The sequence below is a fragment of the Castor canadensis genome, chromosome 1 (assembly GCF_047511655.1).
Source record: "Castor canadensis chromosome 1, mCasCan1.hap1v2, whole genome shotgun sequence".
Lineage (NCBI taxonomy): Eukaryota > Metazoa > Chordata > Mammalia > Rodentia > Castoridae > Castor > Castor canadensis.
The window spans coordinates 51,745,719-51,761,409 of NC_133386.1; the positions used below are offsets into that span (position 1 = coordinate 51,745,719).

General features: G+C 37.1%; 1 protein-coding gene and 1 non-coding gene across 2 annotated transcripts in view; both read right to left on the reverse strand.

Annotated features, from left to right (window-relative positions):
* The window catches only part of Rpf2 (ribosome production factor 2 homolog), a 32,429-nt gene that overhangs the window by 15,034 nt on the left and 1,704 nt on the right, over nucleotides 1-15,691 (reverse strand). Inside the window, exons 2-7 of the mRNA XM_074076720.1 lie at nucleotides 14,995-15,127; nucleotides 11,812-11,849; nucleotides 7,106-7,145; nucleotides 4,435-4,516; nucleotides 2,376-2,452; nucleotides 511-610 (exon numbers count right to left, since the gene is read on the reverse strand). Coding sequence (XP_073932821.1) covers nucleotides 511-610; nucleotides 2,376-2,452; nucleotides 4,435-4,516; nucleotides 7,106-7,145; nucleotides 11,812-11,849; nucleotides 14,995-15,127 — 470 coding nt within the window. The remainder of the gene's footprint in view (nucleotides 1-510; nucleotides 611-2,375; nucleotides 2,453-4,434; nucleotides 4,517-7,105; nucleotides 7,146-11,811; nucleotides 11,850-14,994; nucleotides 15,128-15,691) is intronic.
* On the reverse strand, nucleotides 11,590-11,714 carry LOC141416574 (small nucleolar RNA SNORA28). Its single transcript, XR_012441224.1, has one exon. It is a non-coding gene; the product is annotated as a small nucleolar RNA SNORA28 (small nucleolar RNA).

Sequence of the window (15,691 nt, forward strand, 5' to 3'; positions counted from 1 at the left end):
ATATAAGCATTGCTACAGCATCAAAGAATAATAATCATCTATAGAGTACAGGAATCCCTTTAACTCTATGGAGATAATTAGTTTCCTGCTATTGGTATAGGAAAAATAAAATAATAGGGCCAGGCAAGGTTATGCCCCAGCACTTGGGAGACTAAGCAGGAGGATGGGGAATGTGAGACCAGACTGGAATACATGGCAAAACCCTGTCTCAAAAGGAAGGAGGGAAGGAAGAAGAGAGTAAGGGAGGTAGAAGAAAGCAAAAGGAGAAAGGGGGGAGGGGTGGGAGAAAAAGAATAGCCAAAAGAGAAAAGATCAAAAAGGAAAAGGAGAACTAAAAACTTGTATACTTGGAGTGAAGTGGCAAAGTGCCACAAATGACAGTCTTACACTGCCTACTTGAGTTAAAATACTTACCGGGGCTGGCAGCATGGCTCCAGAGGTAGAGTACCTGCCTAGTAAGTATGAGGCCCTAAGTTCAAACCCCAGAACTGAAAAAAAAAGAAAACTTACCAATAAGAAGATTTTTTAGTCTTCTATAGTCTTCTGTTACATCAAAATCATCACCAGCAAATATTAACAAGGGTTTTGTTCCCTCAGGACATTTACTGTTCTATGAAATGAAAAAACACTGTAATCATGTAATTATCACAGTCTGAACTCTTTTATGCTGACTTTAAGGTAGTCAATAATTAATACAATAATGTTTTCAAATTTTATTAACTAAGCTGGACACCGGTAGCTCACACCTGTAAATCTAGCTACTTGGGAAGTTGAGATTGGGAAAATAGCAGCTCAAGGCCAGTTCATGAGACCCCCGTCTCCAAAACAACCAGAGCAAAATGGACTGGAGGTGTGGCTCAAATGGTAGAATGCCTACTTTTCAAACATGAAGCCCGGAGTCCAAACCTCAGTCCTTGTCCCACACACACACACAAAAATTTATTAACTGTACTAAAAGTATGTCTGCAAATACTAATTTTAGACTTAAAAATAAGTGGAATTTGGGGTCAGGGACATAATTCAAGAGGCAAAGTACTTGTCTAGCAAGCATAAAACCTGTGTTCAAACCCTAGTACTGCCCATAAATAAATAAGTAAATAAACAGAAGGAAAAAAATGAGGAGGATTCAAACTTACAGATTTTCATGCTAAAAAATAGTTGAGTAGGGCACAGTGACATGCACCTGTAGTCCCAGCTACTTGGAAGACTGAAACAGGAGGATCACTTGAACCCAAAATTTCAAGACTGGACAACACAGTGAGACCCTATCTCAAAATGATGATGGATAGACAGCCAGAAAGACAGATAAAATTCTTTATCCTGTTTATTTACATCACCATGTAACAGTATCAAAGAATCATATAAACTACATTTTAACACTATTCTTTATAGAGAATAAAATTAAGAGTTATACTTGCAAAAAAAAAAAAAAAAGTGCCAACTAACCAGCCAACCAAAAATTACTTCCTAGCAATCAACATCCCACTTACAAAATACATTCAGTTATAATTTCTTCGAATTATTTCTACTACTGCTACATTAAAAAAGAAACTGAGCACCACTATTACATTCCCCTTCTTACAGTAAAATAAAATTGTATTTCTATGCTAGAGCATGCCAACTTAAAAACATGAAGTTCTTTATCTACACAATTCTATCAGGGTCATTCTCATTCTCTCTCTAGAGATGACCCACTTTTAGTGCATTAAAAGTGTATTCCTGCTTTTACGTCGGGACCTTGGAGCTCAGCTGTGTTGGCAGGAACAATGGCGCTGTCTTTCTGTGATGAATCACAGCAGTTACGTGAGATGCCACAATGCGTGAGAAAACCTCAAAACATCTGAGATATTTAATGGGAAATAACTTGATTAAAACCTGACAGTCTTAACAGCTTCCTGGACGTTGATGAGTAATGAAGTTATAGGTGTCACTGAGCCACTTAATTCTGGATGAGAATTGTTGTCCTAAGAGGCCAGTTAGCTGTAAAATTCCTAGGATGGAGCAACTTCTGGCCAGTTTTCTGTGGCATGAAAAGTTGGTGATAAGATAAACCACCAAGACAAAGAAAACATGATTAATTTTTTTTTAATTGAAAAGTGCAGCATGAGAGCATGGGATATTTTTAATGAAAAGTTCATGGACTTCAGCTTATAAGACCTTGTCAAATTGTTCTGAATAAAGGTTCAATATGACTTGTAATTAAAACTGAAAGTTTATACTGAAAAAAATAAAAAAGAAAGAATAGTCCTTTTCAAATAAACTTTACTATCACTTTCATTAAAAAAAATTCTATCAGTATTCTCTACCACAAGATATCACTACTGGCCAAGAGCAACAGTACAAAATGCTTTCTAGTTTTATGATCACTATCTTACCTTAATATCTTTCAGAGACACAAACTTCTCAATACCTAATTCAATCATATCCAGCACATGGTAGTCATACATACGACCTAAAAGGAAAATGAATTCTTAGCATGTATTTTCCAAAACAGCTGCTTTATATGTACCCACTTACTTATTCAAAATGCCCTAATATCTGCCTCTTTTCTTTCTCACTAGACTCCCCTAGTATGCTCCCTCTTTCTTAATTTTCATTTCTACTTAAATTGAATTGTTAGTATATCAGCCATAGAAAAGATTCTAGAGAAAATTTACCACAACCCCTTTATTTTATAGAAAAAATAAATGAGAGAGGCAAGCATGGTAGTACAAGTCTGTAATGCCAGCAGAAATGGAGGAAGAAGAAATCACAAGTTCAAAGTCAGTCTGGACTACATAGCAAGACCCTTTGGGAGGGGTGAGAATAAATGGGGGCAGTCAGATATGCTAGTGCATATCTGTGATCCCAGCTACTAGGGTGGTGGAGATAGGAGGATCATGAGTTTGAAGCCAGCCTGGGCAATAGCAGCAGCAAGTCTCTATCTTCAAAACAAAACAAAAATAAAGGGCTGGAAGCACAGCTCAAACAGTAGAACGCTTGCCTAGCATGCACAAGGCCCTGGAATCAATCCCAGCATCTAAAAAAAAGCAGGGGGAGGGGGCATGCGGGAAGTGTAGCTCAGTGGTAGAGTATGTGCTTAGCATAAGTGAGGCCCTGGGATCAAACCTCAGCACCAAAACACAAAAAGCAAAAACCCAGAATAAACCAAGACCCACAGAAGGTAAAGGCTTGCCTAAGCCAGTAAGCATGCCAGATCAAATCTTGATACACCCAGGCAAGAGTTCTCTAAATATATTTATTCAAGATATTAGGGAGTAATTAATTTATGTGGATAAATGCACTTTGCTTTTTTCTTTTTTTCTAACTAATCCTGTTAGTACATATATTTTTCATATTAGAAAAATGTCTACAATTTGAGGTAGGTTTTTTCCTCCCAATTCCAGTTGACCCATGGTATGTGGGAACTCAGTGACACTCAATTTAAGTACAAGGTTACCTACAATTGAGTAAGGGAGGATGCTGAGTCATAAAAGGCCATACTACATCCTATTTAAACCAGAAGTATTTCCCACAGACAAAGAAGCAATGGTGGTCTAAGAATAACCAAGAAGCTCTTTCATATTCTTTCTAGTCTTACTTCCTTATCTTGGATGCCTATTATGTACATATGTATGTCTGAATTATCTATCTATCTATTTATTTATTTATTTGTTTATTTATGGTACTGGGGTTTGAACTCAGGGCCTTCAACTTGAGTCACTCCACCAGCCCTATTTCTGTGGTGGGTTTTTTTCAAAATAGAATCTCATGAAGTATTTGCCCAGGCTGGCTTCGAACCACCATCCTTCTGATCTCTGATCTCCTATCTCCTGAGTAGCTAGGGTTACAGGCGTGAGCCACTGGCACTCAGCATTGGTTGGGTAATATTTATATGCCCCATTCTTTTATCTGGAAAGTGATATATACAGATTATCACTTTACTACTGGTCCTCCAGCCCTCAAAATAATTTTATTCAATATCATAAGGATAAAGAACAAAGAAACCTAATGGGATGCCACTGGCTCATGCCTACAATCCTAGTTACTTTGGAAGGTTAAAATCGGGAGGACTGCAATTTGAGGCAGCTTGGGCAAATAGTTCGTGAGACCTCAACTCCAAGATAATCAGACCAAAATGGAATTGGAGGTGTAGCTCAAGTAGCAGAGTGCCTGCTTTGCAAGTTCAAAGCCCTGAGTTCAAACCCCAGTCCCACAAAAAAAAAAACATTTTACTGGTTACTCTTGAATCCTAAACTTCACCAGTCAAAAAAAGCCTCAAAAAGGAGGATCACATTCTAGGCTGGCTTGGGCAAAAAGATCCAATCACAAAAATAACCTGAGAAGAAAGGGATAGGGGCATGATTTAAGTGGTAGAGATCCTGCCTAGCAAGCATGGAAGCCCAGAGTTCAAACACTAGTACCACCAAAAAAAAAAAAAAGTATGACACTTACCTATTACTAGATTATTTGGTCGCTTCTTGTTATGGGAGCCAAACATGAATAAAGAACAATCTGACTTCTTTGAAAAGAATTCCTATAAAATCAAACAAACAAAAACCCTTAAGAATCTTACCTCTGAACTTCAAAAAGCCTATCAGTTGTTTTCAGTGGAAGTTAATGGAAGTAGGTAGGAATATACTCAGGAAAAGCATAACTTCAGGTTTTCTTATTTGAGTTACTTAAGACTAAAAATACATGAAAACTACTATGTTAACATATAAAACAGTACCATTTATTTTCAGTAATGTCCTCACTTTGGAGTAGTACACTGTTTCATTAGCTGAACAAGTTCCTTCATACTTACAGAATATCACCATTATCAACAGCACATTAGCATACATAAGAGCTATATGAATTTATCAATATAATATAATGGTTATAGGATGGATTCAGGAGTTTGCAATGCATATTGCTATTTTTCACTGCAAACAGTAACCACACAGGGATCTGGACTTGGAACTTCTATGCCACTCCAGCTGTAACTAGTTTCATGTTGTGTACCTCACTGGTACTGAGCGACAGATTCATGATGTTCCAATGTAAGAATTATCTTCCGCTTGTCTCTCAGTAGTACTGGTTTCCATTACAGTCATGATGGTTCCTTTTATTCTATGCCTATACTCTATTCAACTTACTGAGATCATCAATACTAGCATAAAAATTGATTCCATGTGTTATCCAAAACTCAAGTGGAAAGTCTCCTAAATGAATACAAAATTATGACTCTCTGAAATATGAACCCTTAATTTGGTTACCATTCAATCTAGTATCTCAGCAAAAAGCTACACCTGCCTATCCATGCCCAGTATGAAGGACAGTCAGAAAGTCCAAGAATCCAGACTCTACCATTTGCTATAGCATCTAGACACATTAACTTCTCTGAGAATTAATTTTATCATCAGAGACAATAACACCTCCTATAAAAACCTGCAAGGGAGCACGGAACCAGTGGCTCATGCTTGTAATCCTAGCTATTTGGGAGGCAGAGATCAGGAGTATTGCAGTTTGAGAACAGAGATCAAGGGCAAAAAGTGAGATCCTACCTCAAAAACACCCAACACAAAAAAGGGTTGATGGAGTGACTCAAGTGGTAGAGTGCCTGCCTAACAAACATGAGGTCCTGAGTTCAAACCCCAATATTTAAAAAAAAAAAAAACAAAACTGCAAGGGCCATATGGAATGTCACATGTGAATGTTCTCCCTCTACAATGTCTGGTAAAAAGGAAGTATTCAAAAAATATTCACGATCTAGGGCTGGCAGAGTGGCTCAAGCTGCAGAGTGCCTGCCTGGTAAGCACAATGCCTTGAGTTCAAACCCTAGTACCCACCCCAAAAAAAATTCATAGTCTAAATCCATAGGAATGTGTTCTTAAAAATGTGTTTAAAACATTCTGTTATGACTAATATCTCAAAGTTTTCACAAAACACTCTTCATATATGAATGCTTACATATGCACATATGCATATAGATATACATACACATACACACACACACAAATCTCTGTTGTATGAATAGTCAAATTAGCAGTTTTTTTTTTTTCGGGGGGTGGGGGCAGGTTTGAACTTAGCTTCGTGCTTGCAAAGCAGGTACTCTAGAGCTTGAGCTGCACAGCAGTCCATTTCACTCTGGTTGGAAACAGGGTCTCATGACAACTATTTGCATAGGCTAGCTTTGAAAATCTCAGCCTCTCAAATAGTTAGGATTACAGGCATAAGCCACTGGCACCCAGCTTCAAATTACCTTTAAGAAGGCCAGAAAGTAGGGCTGGAGTTTGAGAGCAACCTAACTACATAGTAAGACCATGTGTCAAAAAAAAAAAAAAAAAAAAGAGCAAGAGTATTTACATTTTCTATGCTTTTTGGTGCTAGAGATTGAACCATGCTAACCACATCCTGTACATTGAGTTATATCCCCATATATGTTCTTTGTTTTGAGGCAGGGTCTTGGGTCTCTCCATGTAGCCCAGGCTGTCCTTGAACTCAGGATCCTTCTGTTTCAGCTTCCCAAGAGCTGGGATTTCAGATGTGCACCACCACACCCAGCTATGTTGTTAGGTTTTTTTATTCTTTTTAATAAATCTTTTTTTTCTTTTCTTTATAGTACACAGGGATTGAACTCACTCCACTTGAGCCATCTCCTCTCCCCCAGTCCTTTTGCTTTTAAGCTTGTTTTTCAGATAGGGTCTTGCATTAATTTTGCCCAGGCTTGCCTCAAACAACTATCCTCCTACCACTACCTCCCAAGTGGTTGAGACCACAGGTAAGTACCAACAGACCTGGCTTTTTTTTTTTTGCTAACCTTTGCCTGGGCTGGCCTTGAACTTGGATCCTCCCATCTCCACCTTCCAAGTAACCATGATTACAGGAGTGTGCCACCATACTTGACCCTGATTTTTACTTTTTCTTCTTAGTAGTACTGAGATTTGAACTCAGGGCCTCACACTTGCTAGGCTCACACTGCTTGAGCCACACCTCCAGTCCATTTTGCTCTGGTTATTTTGCCTAGGCTGACCTCCAAGTGTGATCCTTCTAATTACTGCCTCCCATATGCTAGGATTTCAGGCGTAAGTCACCATGTATAGAGGCATATATGCTGTCTTAAATCAGAAACTCTTGTACTTACCAGTGATGTCTGATCCTCAAATGGTCTTGTAATATTTTTCCTAAGAATATTAAAAATGATCACAATTTTACTAACTTTGATAAATAAATTCAATTAAGCAAATATACTGATTAAATAATAATTTTATATTCAAATGATAAAAAAAACTGCAAAGATACTTGTTTCGATATTTCTTTAGGACCTATTATATGTCAGGCACTCTTCTAGGATCTAGGGAAGCTTCATAAAGAAGTTACTTTTATGGCCCTTATATTCTATAGGAAAAAAATAAATGAATTTATAAAGCATAATTATTGTGACAACAATAAAATAGAATACTGTGTTAGTGTAGAAAATGACTATTTGAGCTGAGACCTGACTAATGAGTAAGCCACAAACGAATTTTGAGGTTAATATTATTGTAAGATGGAATAGAATATGTAAAGAGAGGATGGGGGTTAGCTCAGTGGTAGAGTGCTTGCCTAGCATAAACAGGCGCCTTAGATTTCATGCCTAGCACTGTCAAAAAAAAGTACAAAGAGTCTGAGATAGACACAAACTTAAAGACTATTCAAGCAACAGAAAGAAGGCAAGCTGAGTGAGCAAAGAGGATAATGGTGTTTGCATGGGGGTGGGGAGGCTTAATGAGTTCAAAGATGTACACAGACAGGCCTAGATCATATAGGGCCTTATTGATCAAGATAAGGAATGCAGATTACATATTAGAAGAATGGGAAATACTGGAGTGTTTTGGGCAGGAAAGCGATGTGATCAGATTTAAATTTTCTTATGAAAGCATTGTTCTAGCTATAGTATGAGAATATAGTGTACCATAAAAAAGTAGAACAATTTAAGTTAACAAAATAATGACAGTATTGGACTATAACCCTGAAGAATGTAGAGTCCACATTGATAAGTAACTAAAGAAATATAGAAAGGACAGACTTTCCTTCAGAATTTTAATTACTTTTGTTTAAGCTACCCAGTCTGTGGTTTTGTTGTGGCAGTCCAAGAACACTAACATAAAGTGTTTTATGAAATAAAATTACATGAATACTAAAAACAATACGCAGTTGCTTTTCCACATTTCTCTATTCACTCTTTAAGACCTCTAGACTAAAACAGAGGTTGGCAAACTTAGGGGCCAACCTTTGCTCTTTGTAGCTCAGCTAAGAATACTTTTAGATTTTAAATGGTTGAAAAAATTAAAAAGAGTAGCACTTTATGACACAAGAATATTATATGAAATTCAAATTTCAGTGTTCATAACCTTTTTAAATACAAAAAGAATTTCAATTAATATATAAAGAGAGAAATAGAAAACCACTACTAGAGCAACACAGTAATCACCACTGTATACACAGTCAACTATGGACATTACCATTAATGGACAAAAGCTTCAGGAAAAAAAAGAGGACACAGATGGTACCCATACATTCACCCAACTGTGAATAGAAAATATTTGGGAAAAAAACCTGCATTTGTCTGCACGTGCAGATTTTTGTTTCTTGCCATGATTCCCTAATTGATGCAGCATAACATCTGTATACAGAGCATTTACATATTAGACATTATGAATAATCTAGAGATGATTTCAAGCAACCAAATATGAATAATAAACAAATACTATCATATGTATGAAGGACTTGAGCATCTAGATTGATATCCCAAAGGAATCCTGGAATCCATCCCAACAGACAATGAGGGATGACTATATCTGCATAGTCGCAAGTACCTCCTCCAAATATTTACTAATTACAACAGGAAAATTAGTAACTGTATGGTGGAAAACCCAGGAGATATCACTTTAATCAAGGTTAATGCCACCAGTGTAAGACATAGTGACATCATATGTATCCCCTGGCATTTTATTTACTGAGAAAAGCATATCACTTTTGTGGTTTTTGTTTGTTTGTAGTACAGGGGTTTCAACCCAGGGCCTCCCACTTGCTAGGCAGGCATTCTACCACTCCTCTAGCCCTTTTTTGTATTGGGTATTTCCCAGATAGGACCTCACAAACCATTTACCCAACCTGGCTTCAAAACATGATCTTCCTGATCTCTGCCTTCTGAGTAGCTAGGATTATAGGTGTGAGATGCCCTTCAACAAAAACTGCTGGGAAAACTGGTTAGCAGTCTGCAAAAAACTGAAACTAGATCCATGTATATCACCCTATACCAAGATTAACTCAAAATGGATCAAGGATCTTAATATCAGACCCCAAACTCTTAAGTTGATACAAGAAAGAGTAGGAAATACTCTGGAGTTAGTAGGTATAGGTAAAAACTTTCTCAATGAAACCCCAGCAGCACAGCAACTAAGAGATAGCATAGATAAATGGGACCTCATAAAACTAAAAAGCTTCTGTTCATCAAAAGAAATGGTCTCTAAACTGAAGAGAACACCCACAGAGTGGGAGAAAATATTTGCCAATTATACATCAGACAAAGGACTGATAACCAGAATATACAGGGAACTTAAAAAACTAAATTCTCCCAAAACTAATGAACCAATAAAGAAATGGGCATGTGAACTAAACAGAACTTTCTCAAAAGAAGAAATTCAAATGGCCAGAAAACACATGAAAAAATGCTCACCATCTCTAGCAATAAAGGAAATGCAAATTAAAACCACACTAAGATTCCACCTCACCCCTGTTAGAATAGCCATCATCAGCAACACCACCAACAACAGGTGTTGGCGAGGATGCGGGGAAAAAGGAACCCTCTTACACTGTTGGTGGGAATGTAGACTAGTACAACCACTCTGGAAAAAAATTTGGAGGCTACTTAAAAAGATGGACATCGATCTACCATTTGATCCAGCAATACCACTCTTGGGGATATACCCAAAAGACTGTTACTCCAGAGGCACCTGCACATCCATGTTTATTGCGGCACTATTCACAATAGCCAAGTTATGGAAACAGCCAAGATGTCCCAGCACTGACGAATGGATTAAGAAAATGTGGTATCTATACACAATGGAATTTTATGCAGCCATGAAGAAGAACGAAATGTTATCATTCGCTGGTAAATGGATGGAATTGGAGAACATCATTCTGAGTGAGGTTAGCCTGGCTCAAAAGACCAAAAATCGTATGTTCTCCCTCATATGTGGACATTAGATCAAGGGCAAACACAACAAGGGGATTGGACTATGAGCACATGATAAAAGCGAGAGCACACAAGGGAGGGGTGAGGATAGGTAAGACACCTAAAAAACTAGCTAGCATTTGTTGCCCTTAACGCAGAGAAACTAAAGCAGATACCTTAAAGCAACTGAGGCCAATAGGAAAAGGGGACCAGGAACTAGAGAAAAGGTTAGATCAAAAAGAATTAACCTAGAAGGTAACACCCACGCACAGGAAATCAATGTGAGTCAATGCCCTGTATAGCTATCCTTATCTCAACCAGCAAAACCCCTTGTTCCTTCCTATTATTGCTTATACTCTCTCTACAACAAAATTAGAGATAAGGGCAAAATAGTTTCTGCTGGGTATTGAGGGGGGGAGCGGGAGGGGGCGGAGTGGGTGGTAAGGGAGGGGGTGGGGGCAGGGGGGAGAAATGAACCAAGCCTTGTATGCACACATGAATAATAAAAGAAAAATGAAAAAAAAAAAAAATAGGTGTGAGATGCCAGAGCCTGACTTTGTTATTATTATCAAAAAAAAAAATAGGTAACACTGGACTGGTGGAGTGCCTCAAGTGGCAGAGTGCCTGCCTAGCAAGCATGAGGCCCTGAATTCAAACACCAGTATGGCAAAAAAAAAAAAAAAAAGATCTGACTAATACAAATGTCAACAGATTTACATCACTGTTTTAGCATGATGCTGGTGGCTCACGCCTATAGCTACTCAGGAGGCAGAGATCAGGAGGATTGTGATTTGAAACCAGTCTGGACAAAATAGTTTGCAAGAGCCTATCTCAAAAATACCCTTCACAAAAAAGGGCTGGTGGAGTGGCTCAAGGTGTAGGCCACTGAGTAATGAGTAGGTACTGAGTTCAAACACCAGTACCACGAGAGAAAAAAAAAGCTAAGGTCAATCTATTCATGAGAAAACTTTAGACAAACCCAAATTGAAGGATAATTTACAAAATCACTGGCCAGTACTCATCAAAGACAAGGACAGACTGAAGAACTTTCACAAATTAGAGAAGACTATGAGTTATGATAATGAAATGCAATGCAGGATTCTAAAAGAAAAAAACCAACCAAATAAGTCTGTAGTTTATTTAACATTACTATACTAATGTTAATTTTTTAGTTTGGTAATTGCACTGTGGTTAGACAAGATGTTAACAATGAGGGAAACTGAGTGAAGAATATATAGGAACTCTATTATTTTTGCAAGTTTTCTGTAAATCTCTATTTCAAAATAAAATATATACACCATGATTACGTCTATGTAAGAATATTCAAAATAAATTTAAAACCAAATAATTAAAATAATAATAGTTTCATATGAGGAATACATCTTTTTGTAAGAAAAATAATTTTTTATACTGTTTAAGTCTATATAACAGCTTGTCTCATAAAGGAGAGAGCACCGAATAGAGGAGACTTTCTTGCTATAGCAAGCTCAAATTGTGTCAGACAGTTTCAATCATCTGCCACAGAGTGTTGCTTGCAAAGAAAAAAAATTTTTTTTTCTAAATCTTCCATAAAGTGATTGTTGTTACTTTCATAATGGGTAATTCAAAGTTTAAAAAAAAAAAAAACTTACTTTTTATATAGAACTCCATACGGCTTTTTCAGTGCATACTGTAAAACATAATTTAAAGCTTTCAAAACAAAACATTCTGAAAAGCAGAGATAAAATAAAGCATTCTCTCATTCATTCTATGAGGCTGCTCTCGTCCCTAAATCCTGTTCTGATGTCTTCTTCTTGGCTCTCTTTTGATCATTTCAATAATTTGTAACACAGGCTTGATATTCTAACTTACACTGGACTTTCCTAACTAAAGATTCCTATACCTTTCAATAGTCTATACACCTTAAATCTTTTTTTTTTTTTTGAGACAGTGTCTTACATAGCCCAGGCTGGCCTCAAGCTCACAACCCTCCTGCCTCTCATGTGTTGAGATTATAGACATGCATCACATCTGCCTTCCCTTCATTTCTTTAAACTCTTATATTCTCTCCATGTAAACAACTTGAAAGCAGAAAGAAGTAGAAAGAAAACAGAAAAAACAAATCCTATCAAAAAGGGCTATAACTGAAATAACATTGTCCGAGATAAGAGAACCCAGAAATAGTCATATAGCTAAAGTTTAAACACAGCCCTTTAAAAAATTCCTGTTATTCAACCCTGTTCATTTTTTTTTTTCTACTTCTTTCCACCAATAATCATGTTTTACCTATATGGCCAGTACTGCTCTATCATAGGGTCTAGCAAATATCTAATGTACTGCCCAGTATTAGAGAAAGGGGTCAAAATAAGGTGAAATGATCATTCACCAATTCATCAGTGAAATCAATCTTTTTTGTTTGTTGGATTTTGGAGACAGGGTCTTGCTATGTAGCCCAGGCAGGCTGGCCTTGAACTGTCAATCCTCCTATCTCTACCTACAGAGTGCTGAGATTACAGGTATTCACCACCACATTAAACACTAAAACTTTCAATGATTCTTAGCCACATGTTTCCCTATTTCAGTGTAATATAATGAACATTGCCACCTTTTCTTGATGACTCAGAGCCATCATTATCAATATTAATTAGTGCAATAATCTGAAATATTGTGCTGCTCTTAGAGCTTACTTAAATAGATAGGGACATTCTGCAGACAGGATACAGAAAGGAGAGGGGCCAGGTCCATCAATACAGTGACATTCAGACAAACACATTTCAAAAAAGGATGAGCACATATTAGGTATTCAGATATCTGAACTGACTATTATGTTTAGTAAGCATATGGAGTTTAGTCAGGTTTAAAAACATATTCAAGTCGGATGCTGGTGGCTCACACCTATAGTCCTAGCTACTCAGGAGGCAGAGATCAGTAGGATCGCAGTTCAAAGCCAGGCTGGGCAGAAGTTCAAGAAACCCTATCTCGAAAATACCCAATACAAAAAAGAGCTGGCGGAGTGGCTCAAGAGGTAGAATGCTTGCCTAGCAAGCATGAGACCAAGTTCAAACCCTAGTACTGCAAAAAAAGAAAAAATTCAAGCTAGATGTGGTAGCATATAACTGTAATCCCAACACTTAGTAGGCTGAACAGGATTCTCAGTATGAGGCCAGCATGAGTTACATAGTGAGCTTGTCTCAAAAACAAACAAAAACCTAACAAAATACAAAACCAATGAACCAAAACAAACAAAACAAAAATCCATATTCAATTTCTTAGTTGATTTAACTCAAAGAATCAAACAACTGTACTCAAATCTAAATACTCAACTACCTATTAGATATCGCCATATCCTGTACCTTTCATTCATTAGTTAAACATTTATTAACCATCTACTATGTCCAGGTAGACACCAGGTTATAGAGATTAAAAAAAAAAAAAAATCCAGAGTTTTACCTTTACTACTTAAATTAGGTGCCCCAAGCTGAACTTTATCACCTTTTCCTCCAAATCTTCCCACCTGATACATTCTGTAATTGGTATTATTGCCATCAGGCACCCAAGCCTGAAGCCTGGGAAGTTCCACTTCTTGCTAATGCCCAAACCCTTCTGCCCTCAACATCTATCCTCTCTGACTGGCTCTCATTTTCATCATCACCATCAGATTCTAGATGCTCTTTACCAGGTTGACAGCATGTTCTCTCAACCCTTCCTAATCAAGCCAGTAAAGCAGGTTAATCTGTGCTGGAAGGTACAGCTCACTTGGAGAACCTGTGCCTAGTCTGCACAGGCCCTGTATTCTATCCCCAGCACCACAAAATTAAAAAAAAAAAAAAAAAAGGGGAGAGGAGAAAAACTGATCATATCTCTCACTTAAAATCTTTCAATGAAAATAACAAATAATTTTAAAAATGTTTCAATGAAGTTGGGCATGGTGGTGTATACCTGTAACCCAAGCAGTCTGGAGGCTGAGTCAGGATTTTAAATTCCAGGCCAACTTGGGCTAAATAGCAAGTGGGTCAGCCTTACTATTTTTTGAGACCTTGTCCCAAAAAAAAAAAAAAAGTAGAACCAAAAAAACCTTTCAATGACTTCACAGAATTTTCAGAATAAAATCTCAAATCCATGTTACTGCACAATCCCTGCATCCTTTTCTAGAGTCATAGTCTACTCTCCTTTGGCCAACCCCAGTTATTTGTAATTCTCCAAATACAATATGCTCCTTTCCACCTGCTTCTTCACAAGCTTCTTCCTCAGCCTTGTAAGCTTCCTCTCTGCCTTCTTGTTCCAATTCCTCCTTCAAAATGAAATTTAAGTGTTATTTATGGGCAGTTCAGCTTGTGTGTGGGCCCCCACTATGTGACTGGATTTTTTTTTTTTTTTGACAGTATTAGGGATTGAATCCAGGGCCTTAAGAATGCTAGGCAAGTACCCTATCGCTTGAACATCCCTGGCCCTTCCCTATGAGATTTTAACTCTTATTTCTCATCCTACCCTAGGCATGCTTCCAAAACAGCACTTAAATTCACAATGGTTATAATTTACATGTCTTTGTTGAAGTTCACTAAAGGACAAGACTATAGCTTACCTGTTAATTCCCAGAACCTAGGACAGTAACCAGTGTTGCTCAATTAATAATACAGTAATATGCAGTTATGTTACTTGACAAATAACCTTCAATTTCAACTCTTCTCTAAGACTAGTAGGTCTTAAGATAGGCAAACTTATCTTACTTAGCCCAATACCTTTTTAAAAAAAAAAAAAAGGATATTCCAGGCCACTCTAGACTACATAGCAAGACCCTGTCTCCTGAAGAAAAAAAAGCAAATATAGATACATACCACATCTTTGAGTACTTGAGTCACTGTGGCATTTGCATTTCCCCCTTTAATCAGCATGGCATTTTTAATATTTTCACTGAGTTTTGGTTCTCTCTTCTCAAGGAATCTCTTGGCCCTTTTTGTTTTGGGTTTTCTGTTCAGAAAAGTACAATTCATAACAACTTGAACATTTTCCTCATATTATACAACCACAACTTGATGAGCAAACTCTTAAAAATCAACAGAAATTACATTCACATATTTATGTTAGGATTCCATCATTAAATAAATTCTCACTTTTTACAGAGATATTAGTAAAAAAAAATCCCATTACTACTGTTAAATGTTTTATTAGCTTTTCTTAAAGAACAATTTCTCTTTGATATTACCAGTATTCTTTTACTACTGCCTTTTCCTAAACTTTTTTTTATTAAAAATTAAAGGACTCAAATGAATAGTTACTTTTACTCTGCTATATTTTTCAAGCTTAAAATAGACAAATTACCCTGTACCTTATCACAAAGAACTGCACATTAATTGCTGATCAACCTGTGTCCACTGATTAAACACTGGAGGCAAATTACTGTTCATCTTTCTTCCAGGTTTAAGATCACGATGCCTGCCAGGAAGTATATACTGTCTGACCATAACATTATTACTATTGAAGGGAATAATAATAGTTGGCATTTTTACAGAATAATTCTGTTAAAGGTAAATT